Below are 22276 nucleotides of genomic sequence, written 5' to 3'. Positions count from 1 at the left end.
AAGCGAGACGAAATTGCTTTAAGATATAGTCTCAAATGAGACAAAAATTGTTTTTAGAGAAATTGTCTCAGCGAGACAAAGTTGTTTTTGAGAAAACGATCTCAAGTGAGATCAACTTTGTTAATGTGAGACAAATTCGAAATTTGATCTCAAAGGAAAGGTCTCAAGCGAGACGAAATTGTTTTGAAAGAAACAAGAATCTAAGGTGAGATTAATTTTGTTTTTAGTGAATCAAATTCAAAATTTGTATCTCAAAGGAAAATGTCTCAAGCGAGACGCAATTGTTTAAAATTCTCAAAATTTGTGGAAAAATGTCTCAAGCGAGACGAAATTTGTTTTGAAATAGATACGATCTCAATGAGATCAACTTTGTTTAATGTGAAACAAATTCAAAAATTTGGATCTCAAAGGAAAAAATGTCTCAAGAGACTGAATTTTACTCAATAAAAAAAACCTCAAAGATGATAGATAGTCTTCTTGTTCCTGTAGGTGAGGAAATGTCTTGATTGTTGATTCAAGAAGTCAAATCATTGCTTCTTCAAGTTAGGGATTTCTGGTCATTTCTGAGCTTTGATTCCTGAGAGATCAAAATGATGTATTTTTGAATGACTATCTGGATGTTATGAGGATGTCAAGATGAAATTTGATTTTTTTTTTTCCAATTTGTCCCACGTGAGGAGAAAAATGTCTTTATATATGAAATGTTTGATGCAAATTTTATGTATTATGTATGTGTATATATGTATGTATGTATGTGTTTTCTCGATCTGGAAGGAGAATGGTTGCGAGTATTCTTCACTCTATCATTGATTCAGCTTGTTTGCATTTCCACTAGGGTGTACTCTTGCAAACTTAGACCTGAGATAATTGTTTTCTTTGCCTCATCAAATTTTGCCCCAAAATAGCTTCTCTTGCCCAACTTCGACTCTGAGCTTCGGAGATATATTTGTTGAATTCTAAGATATTTCCGTCGGAGCGATTATTTATTTGAAAATGTTTTTCTTCTTGAATTTCAAAATTTTGAAAAATATTGCTCCTTCTAAGTTTCACAATGAAGCCAATCAAAAATGAATTCATGGATATCAAAAGAATCAAATGCTCTTTTAATCCTTGATAGTTACAAATCTTTGGCAAATACCAAGATCGACAGGTGGGTTTAGAGGTTGGCTACCTAAATTCTAAGGTGTGTTTATCCATTGGTCCTCGGAAGGTAATGACAACCCCTCTTTCTTGATTTGGCACTTTAATCAGAGGCGAACAAATGACACAACTAGCCTAGTCACTTGCTAAAACTCTTTAGAACACTTTTGTTTCAGTTCTCTGAAATCTTCATTGTTCAAGCCTCGTAGACTTACCTAGTCAAGGTAGTGCAGAAATATCGGTCTAAAAACGAGAATTCTAAGTGCTCGTGTGAAGACTATAACAGGCGTTCCTCAACTCCTTAGTCCATATTCATCGAAACTCCTTATTTATTAAATTGATTTAATTTGCCATTGTTTGGCTAGCTGAATTCAGCTTATTGTACATATTTTATAATTGCCTTTATCAGGCTAGCTGAAGGATTCATGTCGTCACAAAGTCTTCGACTGACAACCCACAGTGGAGCATACACGGATTGCCAAATACCGATCAATGTCATGGGTTTGAATGTACTCTATTCATAAAGCCAGGGCTTTCGAGTTTCCTCTATTACCAATTGCTTTAGCGGAATAGCTCAGCTTTATGTATACATATATATGTTTTGTTGTTTGTTTACGTATTCCATTTCTTAAGCTCGCTGAGGAGAACTGTTATAGTCTCGGTGTTTGTTGAAGGTCAGAAAATCTCATCGTTAGAGTTCAATTCCCAAGCAACTGACCTAAACTAGATTCATCTACTGACCATTCCATCTGAGAAGATTATGATCATCATTGAACGTCATAACAGAATAATAACTAATTAGTTTTGCAATCTCATGTGCTAGTTGCCCCATTTTATCCGCTCCTAACACATACTGAATGCCAAACCCTTTGATTGACTCTCTATGTGAACAGAAAACTAGCTCGGTCCCTGCAAGAAAATGGTATGTATTCTGGTGTACCTCTGGATTAGGATCAAAGGGGTCACTGTTTTGCAGGGTTCAATCTTGTCATTTGTCAAAGATTTACAACTCAATTATTAAAATGCTTTTAATTAAAATGATATTCAAAGAATTCAAGATTAAATTGCTCATTGTCATTTTTTTTTAAAGGAAGTATTTTATTTACAATGTTCGAACGTCAAGTGACTTACAAAAATTTAAACATAAGAAGAACGAAATAAAAACAAATTCAAACAAGATGTCATGCATGAGAATGCAACAAAATCTCCTGATGGATGCCCCGACCGACTTCCGATCAGAATGCCCATTACACATTGAACGTTAATGTCCCTGAATCGATCAGATCTTGGACCTTGCACTTTAATGCCCTACAATTCTCAGTGGTATGCCCTGAGATCCCAATGTGATAGCTGCATATGGCATTAATATCATGGCCTTCAGGATATGGGTCAGTTCTTGGTTTGGATTGAACTGGAATCACCAGGTTGTTCAATTAGAGCTGGGAGCAATTCCCATATGTCATCGGAATTGGATTGATGCATGTCTTTTTACGAAAACATTATGAGACACGGTCCCCAGATTTGTTAAATCCACTAGACTGACCTCAGCTCTTTCCTCAATGTCAGTATGGCTAGTACCACATATCTGGCCATTATAATAGCTCTTTCAATCATTTCTCCACATGACAATGTCAGAGAAACTCTTAGTGGCAACCCTATCATGTAGTCGATATAAGGAGACTGTAATTATCTATGAATATAGTGATGAACTCTCTTTCAGTCATTGGTGGATGCACTTGAGATGCAATATCCCTCCATCGTTGTGCGTACTGTCGAAAACTCTCATAATTCTCATCCATATTCTGAAGCATTGTTCGATGGGGGCCATATCAATCATGTGCTTGTATTGGCCCAGAAAAGCACTAACCAAATCCCTCCAGGAGCGGATTTGAGAACGACTCAGTTGGTGGTACCACCTTGAAGCAGGTCCAATCAAACTGTCTGAAAACAGTGGATCAACATCTGATCATTGTAGGTATCCAGTCATTCTCGAATAAACATCGTGAGGTGGGCATTGGGGCAACTGGTTCCCTGTACTTTTCAAACTCGGGCATCTTGAATTGGGGGAGCACCAAGTCGGGAACTAGTACTAGTTCTGTTGCATCCATCCCGTTGTGAAAGGTTTGTCCTCTCATTCCCTGAAATGTCTCTCTGCACCACTGTTTCAGATTCTCTGGGATCTCGTTCTTGGCTCTTCTCGTCGCTGGTGACTAGAAATCCTGGTGGGCGAGATAATGGTTGCGAACTAGCCTGTGCTTTCACACATTTACTGTTCAGGGTCAATGAAATCTTTTCTTGCCTTTTTCTTGGTTGAGCTCAGCCATCTTTGCTACCATTTGTCAACTAGGTCTTTTTGGTTTTGTAAGATACGATCCACGGTGGTCTTTTGCATCTGCCCATTTTAACCTCCCACTCAACTTGCATCTTTTGCAAACTCTCGTTCAGCTCTTTCTTTAATTCCTCAAATTTTGCATCCATTCTCGTACTGTGTGAATGCAATTGCACAGTTAGAAGTGCTTCCTCAAAGTTTCCAGCAAGGTATGATTAATGCATGTAAACATGCTTAAATGAATGTTATGCAAAATGCAACGATGCAAATGCAAATGCAGAAATGTGGATCCCAACAATGAATATTTTAGAACAATTTTCACCAGAAATAAAAGTTTTCACATTACAAGACAGTCCACTTTACAGACTGACTTCTCTTAGATGTTGAATCTGAAATGGGTCGCTGCTTCATCTGGGATCTTCATCCTTGAAAATGATGCCCTCAAGCGTTTTGTAAACAGACTCTTTTAATGCCCCGGCGATGCTGAAGTCAGGCATCACTCTTCGATGAATAACGTCGGAACGATCGGTAAATAATAATCTACTGCTGGATCAATCCCCAGACTTCAGTCTTAAAAGTTGCACGATCTTCGAGCTCACTGCTTTGTCTCGGATCTTTGTGTTTGGAACTGATGCCCCTAAAGAATTCTGTAATCTGAGTGGTGCGGAAGTCAGTGTATCGCTCCTTGATATAGCGATGAAATGATCGTAGATAAAAATCGACTGCTGGATCATCATCGGATCATTGGCTCATCATTTAGTCTCGAACGTTGCACGATCGTCTTGAGGTCTCCTTCTTGTACTTGCATTTCTTTTTAGCCTTCGGTGCATGTCTGTGTACGCGACTGCTTGGTTGAAAACTTTTATCTCTTCTTGTGAAAATTTTTCTCTCGACTATCCCCTTGCTGATCGACATTTTCGCATTATGTTATGATGATGCAATGTAAAGAAGAATGAAAAACAAAACAACAGAAAATAAATAAGTTAGTGCACACAAAGAAAAAGAAAAGAAATTAGTTAGTACAGGTAAGACAATCGATATATATAAAAATATATTTAGAGAATATAAACACCTACCCCATCATGATATCTACCCAAACATGCTTTCAATAGATAACAATCCTACCCGGACATGCTATCTACCCAAAATTGATTTAATTTCAAGAAAACAATCCTAACCGCATGATATTTAGTTCGCATGCTTTTATTCTAAAAGAATAAATATTCTACAACTTTAAACAAAAGATAAGGGTTTAGAAATTCCTCCTTTGTGTACACCTAGTTTGGGTACCTACTGACGGACACGGTTCGGTATGACTATACCTAGGGTGATAGTTCGACTTCATATGCTTGGTTTCGGCTCTAACGGAAAAGAGAACTCGAATTGTCCTTGATGTCGGTGCCCCTTGGGCTGCCAGACCCTCAATCCTTACCCATTACAGGTTTCAAACGGACCGAGTTCAATTCGAGGGGATTCACTGCCTTATACCCATACGAGGAATAAAATCCTACGAAGGTATAAGGTATGTATCCCATGGGTTATTTGCTAAAATCATACAAGAATAAATTCTTACGAGAGCAAAGCATTCACCCCAACTAATTGGATCGAAGCTCGTGTCTAGAGCTTATGTTATGCTAATGCGAGTGATGTGTGTGAGGAGGAACATACCTACCTTCGACCCAAAAGGAAAACAAAACAAGGAAAAATGATAAAATCCTGACAAAGCTGAAAGCCAAAAATAAAATGTTAGTACGACAAAAACGAAGCAATTAAAAATTTCAATAAACGGATCATAAATTAACTAAAAACTAGAAACCATAATTTCCACCAAGATGACAATACGTAAACGACATACAGCCTGACTCTCTAAAAAAAAGTCCCAGCAGAGTCGCCAAGCTGTCATAACCATTTTTTGTAAAACAATTAAATATTTATTTTAAAACGATTACGACTTTAATTTAGAAAATTGGTGATTATGAATTAATTAAAATTAATTGAAAATGAGTCGCCATCGACCTTTGGGTTAGGTAGGTCGAATACCTAAAAACGTCTTTTAAAAACAATTTTAAGAAAATAGTTTTATAAGACAAAATTTGAACTACGTTACCAAAGATTCATTTAAACAGGTTCGGGAGTCGGTTACGTGTGGGAAGGATAAACACCCCTACATCGCCCAAAATTGGTACTGTGTCGCTTACACATCGTTGTAAATTGGAATTTATGATTCGAATATAAAGTTAAAATGTGATCTTTATATTGAATTAATTAATTTACTTCGAATAAATTTTACAGAAAATTCTTTAACTCGAAAGAATATCAAAATAATCCTCCATCGGAAACACTAACTCGACTATTTCTTGTCAATAAAAAAATATTTATTGATAAATATGCGAATCGAATATAAATAAAAATTGCATTTGAATAAAAGGAAATAAAAGTAAAAAAAACACACATAGCATCATTAAAAATTATTAGTAAAAGAAAATGGATTTAAGTTAGTATTTGTTCGAATGTCGTATGTCGATTGTAGATCGACAGTAGTACTTTCCGCCCGTTCTACAAATTCGCGTTCTTGAAAAATTAGTCTATGTAATCATTGATAAAATGGAATAAACAAAAATATATTCATACATGAATATACAAAGGGAAAAATTAAATTAAATTAATAAGTATAAAAATGTATATGATGCAACATGCGTAAATAAAATAAAATAAATTAATATATTTGAACAGGATATATACATAGATATATAGCATAGGTTAAAATATATACATGAAATATGACATACAAATAAATAAAATAAACTTTATAGACAAGTAACTAAAACGCATAAATCGAAATATACAAGCAGAATTAAAAAAAAAAAATAAAATAAAAACGTGATCAATCAGTGGCTAAAATGAAAAAGAATAAAATCAGTAGTTAAATTCATAATAAGCAACATAGTATACATAGTGACCAAATTGGAACACAATAAAACAGAATGTCAATATCAGAATAAACAAATAACATGAACCTCCTGGTGACTATAATGACAATATGGTAAAGATAGGTATCTAAATCGTGATTAACCATAAATCTAGTGACCAAAATGAAAGTACCATAAATTAGTGGTCAAATTAGAATAAAAATAAAAATAAATCAATATGCCACAACACTAGGGACTAAAAAGAAAGTTAACAAAACTTCCTTACGAAATCAAAAATCATCAAAGACATCAATAACCAAATAGGGACTAGGATGAGCTCATTCACAAATCGGGCTCAAAACAAATTATTTACCCTACACACATTAGTGAACAAATAGTGATTAAAACGAAATGTGAGCAAATATTATATCAAAATGAAACAAATAGAAACATAATATGATGACCAAAATGAATAATACACAAGATTAACAGCTAAAATCTAAATATTTAAACATACAAATACTAATATAAATAGGACTAAATATAAAAAGGAAATATAAATGCCCAAATAAAATATTATGAGATTTCATTAATGGCTACAACGAGATGTTACAACCAGGAGGGACCTAAACTAAGATTTACCCCCCCAAACCTTGAAGAAACACGCGTAAGTTTACAAAGTCACAGGATTAAAAGTGTAGTTATACCCTTTTGCGGACGCTCAGACTCCCTTGGTCAAACGACGCCGTTTTGCTTGAAGGCTATAAGACCCAATAAGGGTTCTGAAACCCTATTTCCCATTCACTTTCCTCTCTCAGCCGCTCTCATCTCTCCCTTTATACTCTCCTTTCCCTCTTGCTTCCTCACCACGAGGAGAACAGAGCACCAAGGGCTCCCTGGCCACCGTAGATCGGTGGCCACAGGGACTAAATAAACCCCCAAAGACCTCCGGTTCCTCACCCTCTGTTACCCATGGTTCAACCGAGCCTCATAAGGCTCGAAGAACACCGCAGCATCCTCTCATCTAACTCAACAGTTAGGGACTCCAATGAAGACCCTAGAAAGGTAAAAATCTCCTCCCTTATCTATTTTTTTTGTCTCGAATATATGTTTTTTTCTTCTTTTTTTTTTCTCTGGCCTCCCGAATCCTCTCTTGTTCTTCTCTCTGTTTTTTTACCAACCGAATGACCCCCCCTTTTTCTGATATCTGCTTGATTTATGGTCGATTTTGCTTCGTTTGGTGAGATGATGATGTCTAGAATAGCCCATGTCCTTCTCTGATTTTGTAAGATATAAATCCCGAATATTTAGGGATTTATTGGTATTTTAATTTGGGGTTTTTTTTGGTTGATTTAGTCACTGATGGGGTTGCTGTTTGATTGATTTTTCACTGTAGATGACGATGGTGGCGCGGGAACGACGGCTGGACCATCGGAGTGGGCCGGAAAAGTGACGGCGGCGCGGCTGGAAGTCCAACAGAAGCGGCGGCGGCGGCTGAATGATGATAGGTTTAGGGTTTAAAACCCTAATTACTTGGGCTCGTGTTTGGGCCTTGGTTGGGCCTTGTTGTATTGGGCTTTGGCCTACAAAAAAAAATATGTAATAATAAATAATAATAAAATAATAAGATGACGATAATAATAATAATAATAATAAAATAACGATAAAAAAACCCGGACAAAAACGGGTGTCTACAGTCCCCTTATAGGTTATTTTAGGCTTCATACCAAATTCTATTATTAAAATAATTTGCTGCATACATCTCTTACACTTTGACTTAGTTTTAATACCCGACTCATTTACGAACTAATTTATCTTAATGGTTAAATAAATTATTGTCGTTTCTAAAAGTCACGGATTTGAATATCAACGCCTGCAGCAGGGTGATTAAATGTTAATTTTTAAATAGTTAAAAGTATTTAGAACATATATTACTTTGTAATCACGTTAATTTAATAAAGAAAAACTCAACTCATTTACGAATTTTGTACGTTGCTATTATATTATATAAATTATGTATTTAAAAAATTGATCCACATATTAACTTAGGAATAAATTTAAAACCAGGTTTAATTTTTATGACAATTAATAAAGTATAGTATTTTAATAATAATGTTTCTTAGAATTTACGGATACAATGATTATTAATTGATAAAATTTAATTTAATTTTTTTTTATTAATCTAGAGTAATTTAATTTAAACTTACTTTTACTATTAATCAATTATTAGGGGTAAGCAAAACTCGACTCGAAAAAAATCAATTTTTATCGACTCAATTTGAGAAAACTCGATTCGAATTAACTTCAAGTTATAATTTTATAAACACGAATCGACTTGAAAAAATTTAAAGTTCAAATCGAGTTGTAAAATACAACTCGAATAACTCAATTTTTAGTAATTAGTCGATTGATTTTCAAGTTTCAATTGAATCCCTCGACTCTATGTAATATATGTATATTACATATGAAAAAAATATGAATAAATATATATGTATTGTATATGATTATGAAAAATCATTTAAAATTTGAATCAAATAATATCATAATATTATAAATATTTACAATTAAATTTAAACAAAAACTCGAAAATTCAACTTGACTCAGCTCAAAGTTTATAAACTCGACTTGATTCGAAAAAGTTTTAAATCAACTTCAAATTATATAAAATAAGACTCATCAACTCGAATAACTCGAAATTTTTTTACTCAACTTGATTGAATGCTCGTACCTATCAATTATGTAAATTAGTATATATAAAGCTAAATTTGAACTAAAACTCGAGTTCGAACATGAATGACTAAACCAAACTTCAAGCCCTACATTGAATCTCGACTCGGTTACCAACTAAGATGGTTACATATGAATAGAAACAAAGATTTTGAAACCTAAAACTGTTTACCTTTCAAAGGTACAAATAAGCATTTCAGTTTAAGACATAATGCATCAAATAGCAAACCATTGTTCATGCTGAGAGTGCATAGTTATTCTAAAAGTTATAACACCACCTCGAATGCATTTGCATTTTGTATACCTCGGAGTTCATGTTGGCATACATGCATTCAACTGTTCGACAGGAAAAAATTAAAACATCATAGACAACAGACCAAAAACATCCATGACTCGTAACGTATCATGATGATCTCAACCCCAAATGAACTATCGGTACATCAGGTTCGATTGACTACCCACATCAAACAAATCACGGAATGAATGAAACAAACAGAAAGAGCTTCAGAGAAGTTCAAACAGTTGCGACAGCCGATCTCAAGGGAGTTCAGACATTTGACAGACAGCGGGCATGTTATTCCATGCACAAGAATCGAGACCCCATGCTTGTCCTGAAATAGATGTTCCGTCTGCCATATTCTTGTAGTCGATACTCAAATCATCGCCAAGAAGGGTTGATATGGCATCAGTCAAGATTGCTTGATCCTCATCATAACCAGAACCTGGCTCCAGCCAAGTTGAAGAAAGTAAAGTATCGGGGCGACTACCTTCCAAACGAATAGGAGTCTCTTTTTCTATCTCTGGGGTAAAAACATGGTCAGCTGGCTCTGATTTCACATGAGACTCTGAAAAACAACCCAAATTCAAGGATTCTTATGAAAAAACATCTGGAGAAATTAAAATGAATATGATGATATAAAAATGCCGGAAAAGCCAAAAACAAGTTTATAATGTTATTATACTTGGGTTTGTGGTTAAGAAATTGGCAGGCTTTTGAATAAGATCAACTTTTAGTAAGATAGGAAGAACTTTAGGATTATTGATGAAATGTACAAATCATGTGCCAACCTTAATAAGTTAAGATCAGAGAGGTGCTCACCAGTAACGGTTTCAGCAGGCGGCTGCTCATCCAAAGAACTGCCACTTGCACTGATACACTCACTGAAAAGAGAAGTTGCTGAATAACCCATTGGAGAAAGAGGTTCACCACACTTTTCCCATTCCGTCTCACAAATGTTGAAAGCGGAACCTTCAGCTATATCACAGGGGGTGGATGAATTTGAACTTTTTTCAGATGCGTGATTTTTTGCACTGGTTAGAGTTTTCGCCTCGTGAAGTAAAGCATCAAGCAGGCCACTATTACGAGGCGAAAGACTATCAAACTCCAGTCCACTGGTTGTTGGTGGTGACTGGATAAAAGCATCAACAGACTCAAGTAAAGGTGGAGGGCAAGACAACGTGCCCCAGTTACCTAAATCAGTTTCTGGATATTGGAGTGAAGGGAGCTCCAACTTCACAGCCTCTAAAGTGGGCTCTGAAGCAGAGAAATTGCCATTTGAAAGGGCATGGCTGCCTGGGAATACACCAAATGAATGGGAGTTCTTTGCTGTGGGATCCGGTTCAATTGGAAAAGACAGCCCAAAGGATCCAGCAGCCTTGTCTGAGATATCATCTTGGAACTGCATAAACAATGGGCATTCGTTTTTAACAGCACCAGCATAACTGGGGGAAAAGGCTGGCGATTCTCGAAGACGCTTCTGGCGATGGATTGTTGATGGCATGAAACCACAATATTGAGAAGAACCTAGACCTTTCATCAGCATGCGGTCAGCAGATATAACAGGAACCTCAGGAACATAAGGCAGCACATTTTGATTGACCTTTAAACTGTCAAATACAACATCAGGTATCTCATAGCTATTATTCTGCAAGATATCATGAGGTCCTTTATCCAATCCATTTGCTGCACTGACACTATGGCTCTCATTCAGTGCTTGCAAGCACACTTCAGGAGGATAGAGAGGTAACCCAGCACGTTGGCGCCTCTTAATCCGGGTATTCCAGTAATTTTTTATCTCATTATCTGTGCGACCAGGCAACTGCAGAGAATAAAATAAAAATAGAGAAACTAATTTCAGGCACCTAACTGACAGATGCATAGAAACTTATAACTGAAATTTTTATCATGCTTCACACGTGTTTAGCATCTCCAAGGTCGGTATAGCTATCATAGGATTCTGGAAGACATAAGTTGTTATTCTTTTCGCATCTAGCCCAAAATTTACAAAATTGAGAAAAATATGCTACTAATATGGTTCATTATCTTGTTCTAAGGCATGGACTAAATTTTTCTTTCTAGTTCAGGTTGGGATAAGAAAAGGGGATGGGCTAGAAGAGTCCATATGTGGAACTGAATTTTTAAAACCCTCAGAGACGACCACCTCAACCAGGCCAAGAATGACAGAGACCTAAAGACTCTTGACAAACATTACTCCTTGAACACTAAAAACTACTTTTGGGCAAAATAAATGAACACTAAAAATGACTGCTCCAATTCCGATCTTGCTGAGGCTAAGGATAACAAAATTGGAGGATTTAAACCATCCACACTGAGAACATAAGTGGATCTTAGAATCTCGGATATGTCATTGATAATGAATAATGATGAAGACATGCAGCAAGAGGAGTTAAATAGTCACAGAATGGAAAACAGTCAAGAATAACTATCAGTATTCTTCATAATATTCCTGCAACTTGCTATAGATTTACTATAGAATGAAATTGTTCAAAGATAGAAATAAAAAAAATCAGTAAATAGCTGGGCAGAGGGTGCAATTCTACAGGTCTTTTTCTTTAACTCAAATATTAATAATCCTTTTTTTTTCATGTAATTCTCAAATTTCTTTTAGGTTCAATAAATTCTCTTATTCAACCAATCATGAGAATAACTAGATTCACAGTAAAAGAACTGAAAACTTACATGTGCGGCCATCCGAGCCCATTTATTTCCCATCTTTGCATGGAGTTCAATTATCAGCTGTTCTTCTTCTTGAGTAAAAGCCCCTTTCTTCAAGTTCGGCCTGAGGTGATTTGCCCATCGTAAGCGGCAACTTTTCCCACAACGAAATAGTCCAGAGTGCTTCTGAACAGCATTCCAGTTTCCTTCCCCATGCCTCTTCACATAGTCAATCAAAATTGCATCTTCAGCTGAAGTCCATGGTCCTTTCTTCAGAAAAAAATCCCCCCAGCTTCACCTCCTCCACAGTTATTGTCATCGATCAACGGCGATTCTGTCTGATCCTTATAGAGCATTCCATCTTCCCTCTCATGTTTTGTGTGACTCATCTCTTTGTAATCACATGCAAATCCTTACAAACAAGGATTAACCATCCAAAACCTGAAACCTGAGAAAATGCAGATGCACGAGAAAAAAATATGAGTAAAGACAAGAATAAATAAAGGCAATGCCTTTGTCCACTCACTTTTTCATACTTGCACTCCAACTCCAACAGGTGTGTTATTTTATTATACACGATCTTTAAACATTGTGACAAGCTATAAGTGGATCAACCATGACAATCCTTTATTCAAATCTTACATAAGAATCGTGAACGCATACAATAACACATTTAATCCATAAAAGGAATCATTAGGAAAATATAAGCGCAACTCTAGAGATAGGGGGACTCAGAAACAATAGAAACTTTCATCACATACAGAAAGCTAAAAACAGTTAATAGAAAACAAATCTATCCACATAATACAAATTTCAGCAAACATAAATGCAAACCAAAGCCAGCATCAAATTCCGATAATATTCAGGAAAATTCATTTCAATCTTTGAGAGTTTAATTAAACCCTTTTACCTAAACTGGAAAGCAGATAACATATCAGATTCAAAAATTAAAATGAAGCCACTTCCAGAAATGATGACATAAATAATAAACTCGTGTAAAAAGTAAAATCCAAATTTCATTAATTGCACTATGATTCTCTCATAAATCACTCCAAAAATATATCATTAATAGATTATAAACTTCCGTAATTGCTCTACCAACTACAATATTTAAAAAAATTACATAAAGCCAAAGTTGCCCATTCATTAAAGAAGCAAAATAAAATTCAAAAAGAAATAAGAAAGACAGAATTTTTAAATATAAATTATAACTCAAATACCTGCCTTAAGAAGATGCAAATTCTGGGTAAAAACTGCCCAAAATAAAATTTTCAGCTCAATAATGATTCCTGATTGAAGCAACAGCTGAGACAAAGGCGAAAAGGGAAAACCTGAAATTGAACACAAAGAAAAATTATAAATATAAATTCCTAGATCTACAACCATCAATTATAAACGATCAAATCCTAGATCAACAAAATCATTTCTTTTCTAACCTCAATTTTTGAGCTATAAGGAAAAGGGTCGATAATAGAAAGAGCAAATTATCGAGATCTGACAAAGGAGCGATTACAAAGAGATGGCTTCTTTTTTATTATTATATTTATTATTTTCAGGCCTTGTGTTTGGTGAGAGAGAAAATAGAAATGAAAAAAAAAAGGATAGAGAGAAAGAAGAACGAAATGTAAAAAAGGGAGAGGAAATAGAGGAGCAAAAGATGGAAAGAAGGAAGAGAGTGAGAGTTATTTTTATTATTATAATTTCTTTAATAAATTTTGATTTTATGAATTGTGTTCATTTAATCACTTGAATTTATCTAACAAAAGAATTACATGAATTATATAAATTTTATATTTACTTTATAAATAAAATAATTAAAAATAATATAAATGGACACATTCACTATGTAAATTGAATGAATGAATATTATATTTTCTAAATAATTTTAAGATAATATCTATTTAAAATCTTATTTAATCATTTGTATAAAAATAATAATCATTACTAAAATACATTTTATATATAATTACTTAAACTCAACATTTTTAAAAGAAATAATATTCTTTTAATTATTAATAGATCTAAATTTCGAATAATATTTTTGTTGAGGTTAAGATCGGTGAAGGTGGGGAGTGGGGAGGCAGGATGTGTACTTCAATGCGTCATGATTGGCCCATCAATTACACCTCTATTATTGGCTTGCATAAAATTTGCTATTTATTTCTTTAAATAAAAATTGATTTAAAACTATTTATAACTTTAAAATTTTATAAATATTATATTCAAGTAAATTGTTACTTAAAGAAGAAAAACACTTGCACTTTTAATGAGATGACTCTTTTTCTTAGAAAAAAAAATAAACATGTTTTTCAAACTGATATGGTGGATGAACGATGCATATAGACAGCAACAAGTCGAGTTTTTGGTTAATTTAATTCGACTTAAAAAAATATATTGTTTTCATTTAAATTATTCTCATTTAAAATAAAATTTTTAATTAAAAAATATAGAGAGGTAATTATAACAATTATCTATAAACTTAATCTAATAAACTTACTATTACTCATGAGTCAGGTTGAAAGTATTTTATCCTCTACTCAAACACGATCAGACTTGACTTAACTCCTATATAAAATTTGATATAATCAAACCCTGAATTCATTTTTTTAAAATAAATCAAACACCATCGGATTGGGTAAGATCAGAATCTTCATCGATCTTGAATTAAGTTGACCAACACATAGTCATATATATATATATATATATATATATGATTATCATAATGTACAAACCAAGTAGTTTCCATGGTAAGTAAATTGTCATTATTTCTTGATGACTTGGGTTCGAGCACCATAGACGTTAGGGGTGTGTGAGTGTTCAATATCAAAATGTTAAGAGTTTTTTTTTAAACAAATATTGACTAATATTTACACCAGATTAATAAAAAATACATTATCATACTTATCTCATCGAACATTTTTTTAATAATTAAGGTGATTATAAGATATATATGTTCAAAATCATTATTAATCATTAATAACATACACATATCAGGCAAAAGTAATTGTTCAAATATGAAATTATAATAAAAATAATACTATCAATATACTATTAATATTTTTTTAACCATGGTGACCCGAGCGACCTAGCGATATAATTTTATATACTATTAATAAATTAGGTGATATTACATCATACTAAATGAATTAATTTTTTAATCATGGATATTTTCAGCATGAACATATTATTTTCTTTTAATAATTTTAAGTTATTTATTATATATATATCATTTAAATTGTATATACATATTCTATTTTTATTCATTTAACGGTTAATAAAAGTATGAATTGAGTCAAGTCATAAAAGAATTATTATTTCTTGAAGTCTTGGGTTCGAGTATAAAGAATGTTAGGGGTGTGAGTGTTTAATTTTAAATGATTGAAAGTTAACAATTTTTGTTTTGAAAGGGGTTTGTATATATCATACGATAAAACACATAAAAAAAAACAATCGTAAGGACAATATTTTAATAGATATTGTATTGTATCTATCCTAAATTAATAAAAAAATATTAATTAAAAATTTTATTTTCACAAATAACTTAAATGTTTTATTTATTATTTCAGTTTTAAAAAATATAAAAATGACGTTTTATATAATTTTCCCTTAGTTTTGATTTTTTATAATATACCAATAATAATTTTCATTTATGAAACATTCTATATTGGTTTTAGGGTTTGTTTGTTTGGCTGTAATTGGTTTTTCGGAAAATGAATTACTGTAATTTGAATTATGGAAAATGAATTACATTTCTGGAAAACGTTTTCTGGAAAATGTTTTTCGGAAAATGAATTACATTTTTCTGAAAAACATATAGAAAACGTTTTATGATGTTTGGAAGATGTTATTTAAACATTTTTTCCACTAGTTGAAGAGTTTTTTAAAAATTATTTATTGCAAATATTAAATATAATAAATAATATTATTTATCATAAAACTTAATATTATTATTTTAAAATATTAAAATAATTTATTTATTATTAAATATTATTTTTATAATTTTATTAATAAAAATATTAATATTGGTATATTTTAGTGAGATAAAATATTATAAATTATATTTATTATTTATTAAATTAATAGTGTTATATTATATTTTAAAAATATTAATTAGTATATTTTAAATATCTTTATTAAAATATTATTAAAATATATAAATAATATTATTCATTATTAAATATATAAAAAAATTTATTATATATTATTAAAATAAAAATATAATATCTTATATTATTATAATATAATTGATTATTTTATATAATATTAAAAATATTATATTATATTATTATAAATATTAATAAATATATTTTCAATATTTTAATAATTAATATTTTGATGAAAATGATATTAAAATATTTTATTAATATTAAATTCATAAAATAAAATTAATTTGATTATTTATTCTTTGAAGTGAAAAGTTCGGAAAATGACTTACGAAATTTGAATCCGTAAGTTATTTTACAGAAAACACAAAGAAAATTTTTACTAGGAAAATGAATTACATTCTGGAAAACGAATTACGTGAAACAAACACGGGAAAACATTTTTCGGAAAATGAATTACGTGAAACAAACACAGGAAAACATTTTCCAGAAAACGAATTACATGAAACAAACACGGAATTTCGAGGAAAACCAATTCCGTAATTGATTTTACGGCAAACAAACAGACCCTTAGTATCATCGTAACAGCATCAAAATTTTACTGATATTATATAATCATTTAAAGTGTTTATTGTCTATTCGTTTCATCATTTAAACATAAATTAATTTCGTTAAGTCAGATAAAATTATAAATACAATAAAATTATAATCAATTAAAGTATTTTTGACTCGTCTTCCGTTAAAGGTGTTAATTCCTCCCATTAAAGGACAATTTTCACATTCTCATAATTTAAAAATTTAAAATTAAAAAAATTATATATTAAAAATCATAAAAAATTTAAAATAATCTCAAAACTTTAAAAACCTTCATTTCAACACCTAAATCTATTCCGACAGTCACCCTATGCCTTCAACAAAACTCCACTCGATCTCATATCTCTGGCGACCAAAACCCCTGAAATCATGATCGATCGACGACGAATCGACGTTTTATACACTGCGAACCCTAGGATAAAAATCGTGATTCCGACGGTCAATTGATGACAACTACGAGGGCGTATGCTTGGAGGATGGCAATGACTACTCGGAGAAAAGGGTGATGGCGGTAGATTAAGGTTAGGATTTTGGGATTTTAGGTGATCTTAGGTTTTTTTGTTAATTTAAGATAAATTAGTTTTTTTATAAATATAATCATATTTTTATTTTTTTAAATAATAAATTACAAAATCACTAGATTGTTACATATGTCACTTAACGGGATAAATTAACGTCGTTGACGATCTAAAGACCTATTTTTTATAACGTTGGACATCAGAATGAGTAAATAAATACTTTAAACACCTATTCATGAAAAAAAGGATATAATTTAAGTACTTATTTTATATTTAAACCTTCTATGCATTTATGAATAAAAATAAGCTTTTCAATTTATCCAAATACGATCCCTAACCATGATGCTTAATAGCGAAATTTAATTCGTAAAAAATGAAGGTGGAGACAGACAAAAATCGATACGTCTGCCTGCTTGCTTTTGGCTGTTTCACTTACGCAAGGGATGATGCTTAATTGATGAACCATGAATAACGTGACGCCTTTGCGTTTGCTTTTCTCCAACTCTAATAAAATATTAATAAATAATATGATTGGGGATTAGGAGTGGCTGTCTTCATTTATATTAATAAATAATAACTTGATATTTCTTATCTTTTAAAAATATACTATTTTATTGTTAAAAATAATAATATATGTTGCTACCTAACTAGTCAATCAAATATTAAAAAATATTTCACTAAAAAAGAATTTCAACCTAAGACTCAGGAGTCTAATACTTATAAAACATAAATTATTCTATAATTAATTAGAATTAGAATTAATTAATGTGTTTTGTAAAATATAACATACATTATAAAATATCATGAGAATATATTTATAAATTCAATTATAACATCAATTAAAATATATTAATTTTATAAAAATACTTATAATTTATATTATAAATTGAAAAATTAATGCAAAAAGTATATAACAACAAAAAAATATTTATTATATTTATTTTATGAAAATATATTAATTATATAATTAATATATTTTTTGAAAATATGTAAATAATTTCAACAACATTTAATCAAAATATTGTTATCGTCAATGATATAATAATTATTTAGCTTGATGAATCTCCTAAGTTTTAGACTCCTTTATAAGGATCTCGAGTTTGAATCTCATCTTTAACAAATTATTTATTATTATTTTTTAATTTCGATGAACAATACATAAACATCTTAAAAGTTTAATCTGTTTTATATTTAATATTGAATAATATCTTTTCGGAAGTGTTTGATTAAAAAATAAAACTTATATTTCCTTTGTGAATCTTAAAATTCAGAATCATATTTTTATAATTGGATTACAAAAATTATCTTAAATCGGTAATCCCTCGTTATTAATAATGATAACTTGAAATTAACACAGATTGATTCAAGTAGTAAGCAGCTTGATACTTTCGGTATGAAAACTGGAGGCACGTCCCTGACCAATCAAACTTCTCTGCAGCGTCAGGTGAGTTTGTCACTAACCGGTGCTTTGAGCAAAAAGACAGTTGATGAGTTTTGGAGAGATATTCGACAATGCAAAAATGATGGGGAAAAAATCTAGAGAAAGGCAGCCTACCCGGGAGAAATGACATTGGAGGATTTTCTTGTGAAAGCCGGAGTTGTTTCTGAAGCATCTATAAACGTTAATGCTGGTACTTCTGTTGGTGGGGTAGATTTGGGGTTGCTCCTCAGTTTGCGCGGCAAGGTAAGTGGGTTAGGTATGACTCATAAATATACCAGTAAAGAGGACATGAGATGGAGCGGAGTGAGCGAAGTGAACATCAACTGTCCTTACAAAGAAAGTCTCATTGTGGGGTTACGAATTATGTGGGTTGAGGGTGCGGGGACGCAACCCCTGCGGTACGGTACAGGGTTGATTTTGTAATTATGTATCAGTATTTTCTATTATAAATAGAGATGTAACCTAGACCTAAAATATCATTGAATAAAACTTCTAGCGCCGTCTAGGCATCGAGGACGTAAGTACATTGTCGAACCTCGTAAAATTTTCGTGTTCTTTTGTTTTCTTTACCCATTTTCGTCAAGGATGCCTTACCCACAGCCACAATATTACCATCCTCAACAAAGTATAATGGGGGTTTATATGCCACCCCAGCCTATGTCCCAGCCTTTAGTGTTAGGGACTGCCGCTATAATGGACGTCTCGTTCCCAGAGAACCAGGTGCAATTGCATTCGCCTTTGATGGGATCAGATACACAGGCATCTGGAAGGAAAAGAGGTGCTTCTCAGGAAATGGTTAAAAAAATGTTGAAATGAGACAAAAGAGGATGATAAAGAATAGGGAATCTGCAGCACGCTCACGAGCAAGGAAGCAGGTCAGCTTTCATTTGTTTTCATCTCTAAATATGTGATGCATGTTTTCTGAATTATGAGTGACCTGACAGATATTTATAAACAGGCTTATACTAATGAACTGGAGAACAAAGTCTCACTCCTAGAAGAGGAAAATGAGAGGCTGAGGAAACGGAAGGTTAGATCTATCTTCTAAGGCATTTTTCTGTTTCATTTACTTTCAATTGATGATCTTGAAACATTTTATTTTTAAAGTAGATTTTTTGCAATGTAGCTAGAGAGGTTCTTGATGAATTTTACCATAAGATTGGTAAATCTTGCTTCAGGACAGCTTTCGTATATTGTAGAACATAATCTTGACCTAAAGAAGACATTTTGGACCTTAAAATTGTGTCTCGAAGTTTGAAGTCTGTAATCTTATTAGCAGCTTATCAGTTGGGTGACTTCATTTATGCCAGGATAAAGTCAGTCGTGTTATGTTTTTATGTTTCTCTGGGACATTATAGGAAATAGGGTTGGTGTTTGCTAAGTGGTTTTAACCCACATTTGTCAAGTGGTGAATTTTCTACGGTCTTATACTAAAGTCAGATTCTCCACCTATTGCCAATTGGTTTTAAGTTGGATGCTTTAACATAGTATCAATGCCTTAGGTCTGTTATATTATTGATCCTACCGAACTCCACGTGAGGTTGATGGCCCCTGGTGATACCATCCTAGTGTAATCTCTGTGAGCTGAATGTGAGGGGGATTGTTATTTGTTAAGTGGTTTTATCCCATGTCTATTAAGTATTGAGTTTTTGTGGTCTTATATTAAAGTTGGCCCTCCACCTATTGCCATTTGGTTTCTGTATTTGTTAACGTCAGAATAGTAGAAATTTGCCGATCATGAGTCTATAGGAATTCAATTCTTTTTTCTCTTTGGTAGGGATGACGGAAAAGAAAAGTTATGGCAAATATTTTACTCTAATGCTTGGGATTCATCATTGGATTAGAACTTTTTCCTTCCTTTTCCATTTCTACCATTCTTGCGAAATTTAATGTTAAAGTTATTAGGTATTTTACTCTAAGACCTTAAAATGTTTAATCTATATTGGCCCGAAATTTCATTTTTGTCTAATTACTCATGTGAATGTCTGTCACCCATGACTGAAATATATCCAGAATATGAGGATATGTTTCTCCCAGGACCCATCAAAAACATGCATTTAAAAAAAAAAAATGAATATATCCATATCAGGAACATGCTTGTTGTATCAGACATTCGAGTTTAGGTAACATATTGTTTAATGTTTATTTGAATTGAGGGGAAGGGAGAGAGATTGATGCCTGTGATCAGACAACATCTTCATTAATAGGCGGTGTTCGGGACTTGAGAGGGTATGCGAAGCCAATAAAGCACTTTTAACCTTCTGTTCTTCTAACTCCTCCATATCCTATCCAGATCCTTCAACCATGAATAGCTATGTTGCTCCAATCTTCAATTTTGGAAACACCCATATTCGAAACATGTCCGAGTATTGTTGTGGAGATGTGATCCTCCAAAGGCTCTTTAAACACATGGAAAGGCCAAATCTGACTTTTCTTTTCTCATCCAATTATTTCTGAAATGATACTGCACTCTCTACAACCAACTTTTCTTTGATAAAATGCATTTGCTGAAGTTCTAGATATTAATAATGGGCAGACTGCTAGACTCTTAGTGTTAGTGAGCCGGGATCAAAACTTGGCAACCTGAAGCATGAAAAGATAGAAAGGGATGAATTGTTGGTATTGCTTGTTCAGTTCATGTTTGCTTCTGCATAGTTTTTTTTTTCATTCATGGTTTCAGACAAGAAAAATTCTACAAGTAGTGCATAAATTGGAAGTCTAACCTTCTTTTTTAATTCAGTGGTGCTTCCGCATACGATTTGTTTTCATTCTTGGTTTCTGATGTTAAATTCTCAGGAGCTGGAGAAGATACTGCCGTCCGCACCACCCCCCAAGCCAAAATATCAGCTTCGTAGAACATCATCAACACCCTTCTAACATCCGTAACAGCTAGTATGAAAGTTTTGCATATACAAATCAGCTTCTGGTCTCAGTTGAGGCACAAGCTCCCATTGTTTCATACGGTGGTAATGGTTGCTTCTCTTGTAAGAGTTTCCCCCCCCCCCCAACTGTGAAACCAATTCAACTTGTAAGGTTTGTGGCTAAATGTGCAGTTTCGAGCCCTTTATTATTTTTCTTGGTATTCTCTTGATACCAACATTAATCTGTTCAAAAGCAATGTTAAATTAACCTTAAGACTATCCATTTTTAGGATTGAAAGGTGCAATTTAAACACTTTAAAGGGAAAATGGATTTTTTTATATTATATAAATTTTAAAAAAAAAATACTTTTTTTAAATAAATTTACATATGTATCACTAAATAATTAGATAAAAATTATAAACAAACCACCTCATGAATGAGGTGTTAATAATACATTTCTGTCATAATTTAATTGATCTGTTGTGTTATTTTTTTAAGAGAAAATAACCTCAGTGACCGAAAATACCTTATAATATACGATTTTAACCAACTTTTTTCGGATTTGCCAAAATGACCAACTAAATCGCAATGCGATCGATAATTCGCAACGCGATCTCCGGTATCGCAAATCAGTTTCCAGATTCGCAACGCAATTCTGTCTATCGCATTACGATTTTTTAAATTCGCGTTGCGATTT

At 32.6% G+C, this 22276-nt stretch overlaps 1 protein-coding gene and 1 pseudogene across 1 annotated transcript; one reads left to right on the top strand and one right to left on the bottom strand.

The window, feature by feature from the left end:
* Positions 1 to 9389: 9389 nt before the first annotated feature.
* LOC120207983 (transcription factor MYB33-like) lies at positions 9390 to 13693 on the bottom strand. Its single transcript, XM_039207362.1, is given in 6 exon segments — positions 9390 to 9950; positions 10205 to 11204; positions 12086 to 12340; positions 12343 to 12502; positions 13282 to 13392; positions 13498 to 13693. Coding segments are annotated over 4 exon segments (1671 nt in total). The 5' UTR covers positions 12451 to 12502; positions 13282 to 13392; positions 13498 to 13693; the 3' UTR covers positions 9390 to 9642.
* Positions 13694 to 18840: 5147 nt separating this feature from the next.
* LOC120207927 lies at positions 18841 to 21656 on the top strand (annotated as a pseudogene).
* The last annotated feature ends 620 nt before the right edge of the window (positions 21657 to 22276 follow it).

The sequence above is a fragment of the Hibiscus syriacus genome, unplaced genomic scaffold, assembly GCF_006381635.1.
Source record: "Hibiscus syriacus cultivar Baekdansim isolate YM2019G1 unplaced genomic scaffold, ASM638163v2 tig00015498_pilon, whole genome shotgun sequence".
Lineage (NCBI taxonomy): Eukaryota > Viridiplantae > Streptophyta > Magnoliopsida > Malvales > Malvaceae > Hibiscus > Hibiscus syriacus.
Note: the sequence above shows the minus strand (reverse complement) of the source record. Positions and strands in the feature narration are given on the sequence as shown.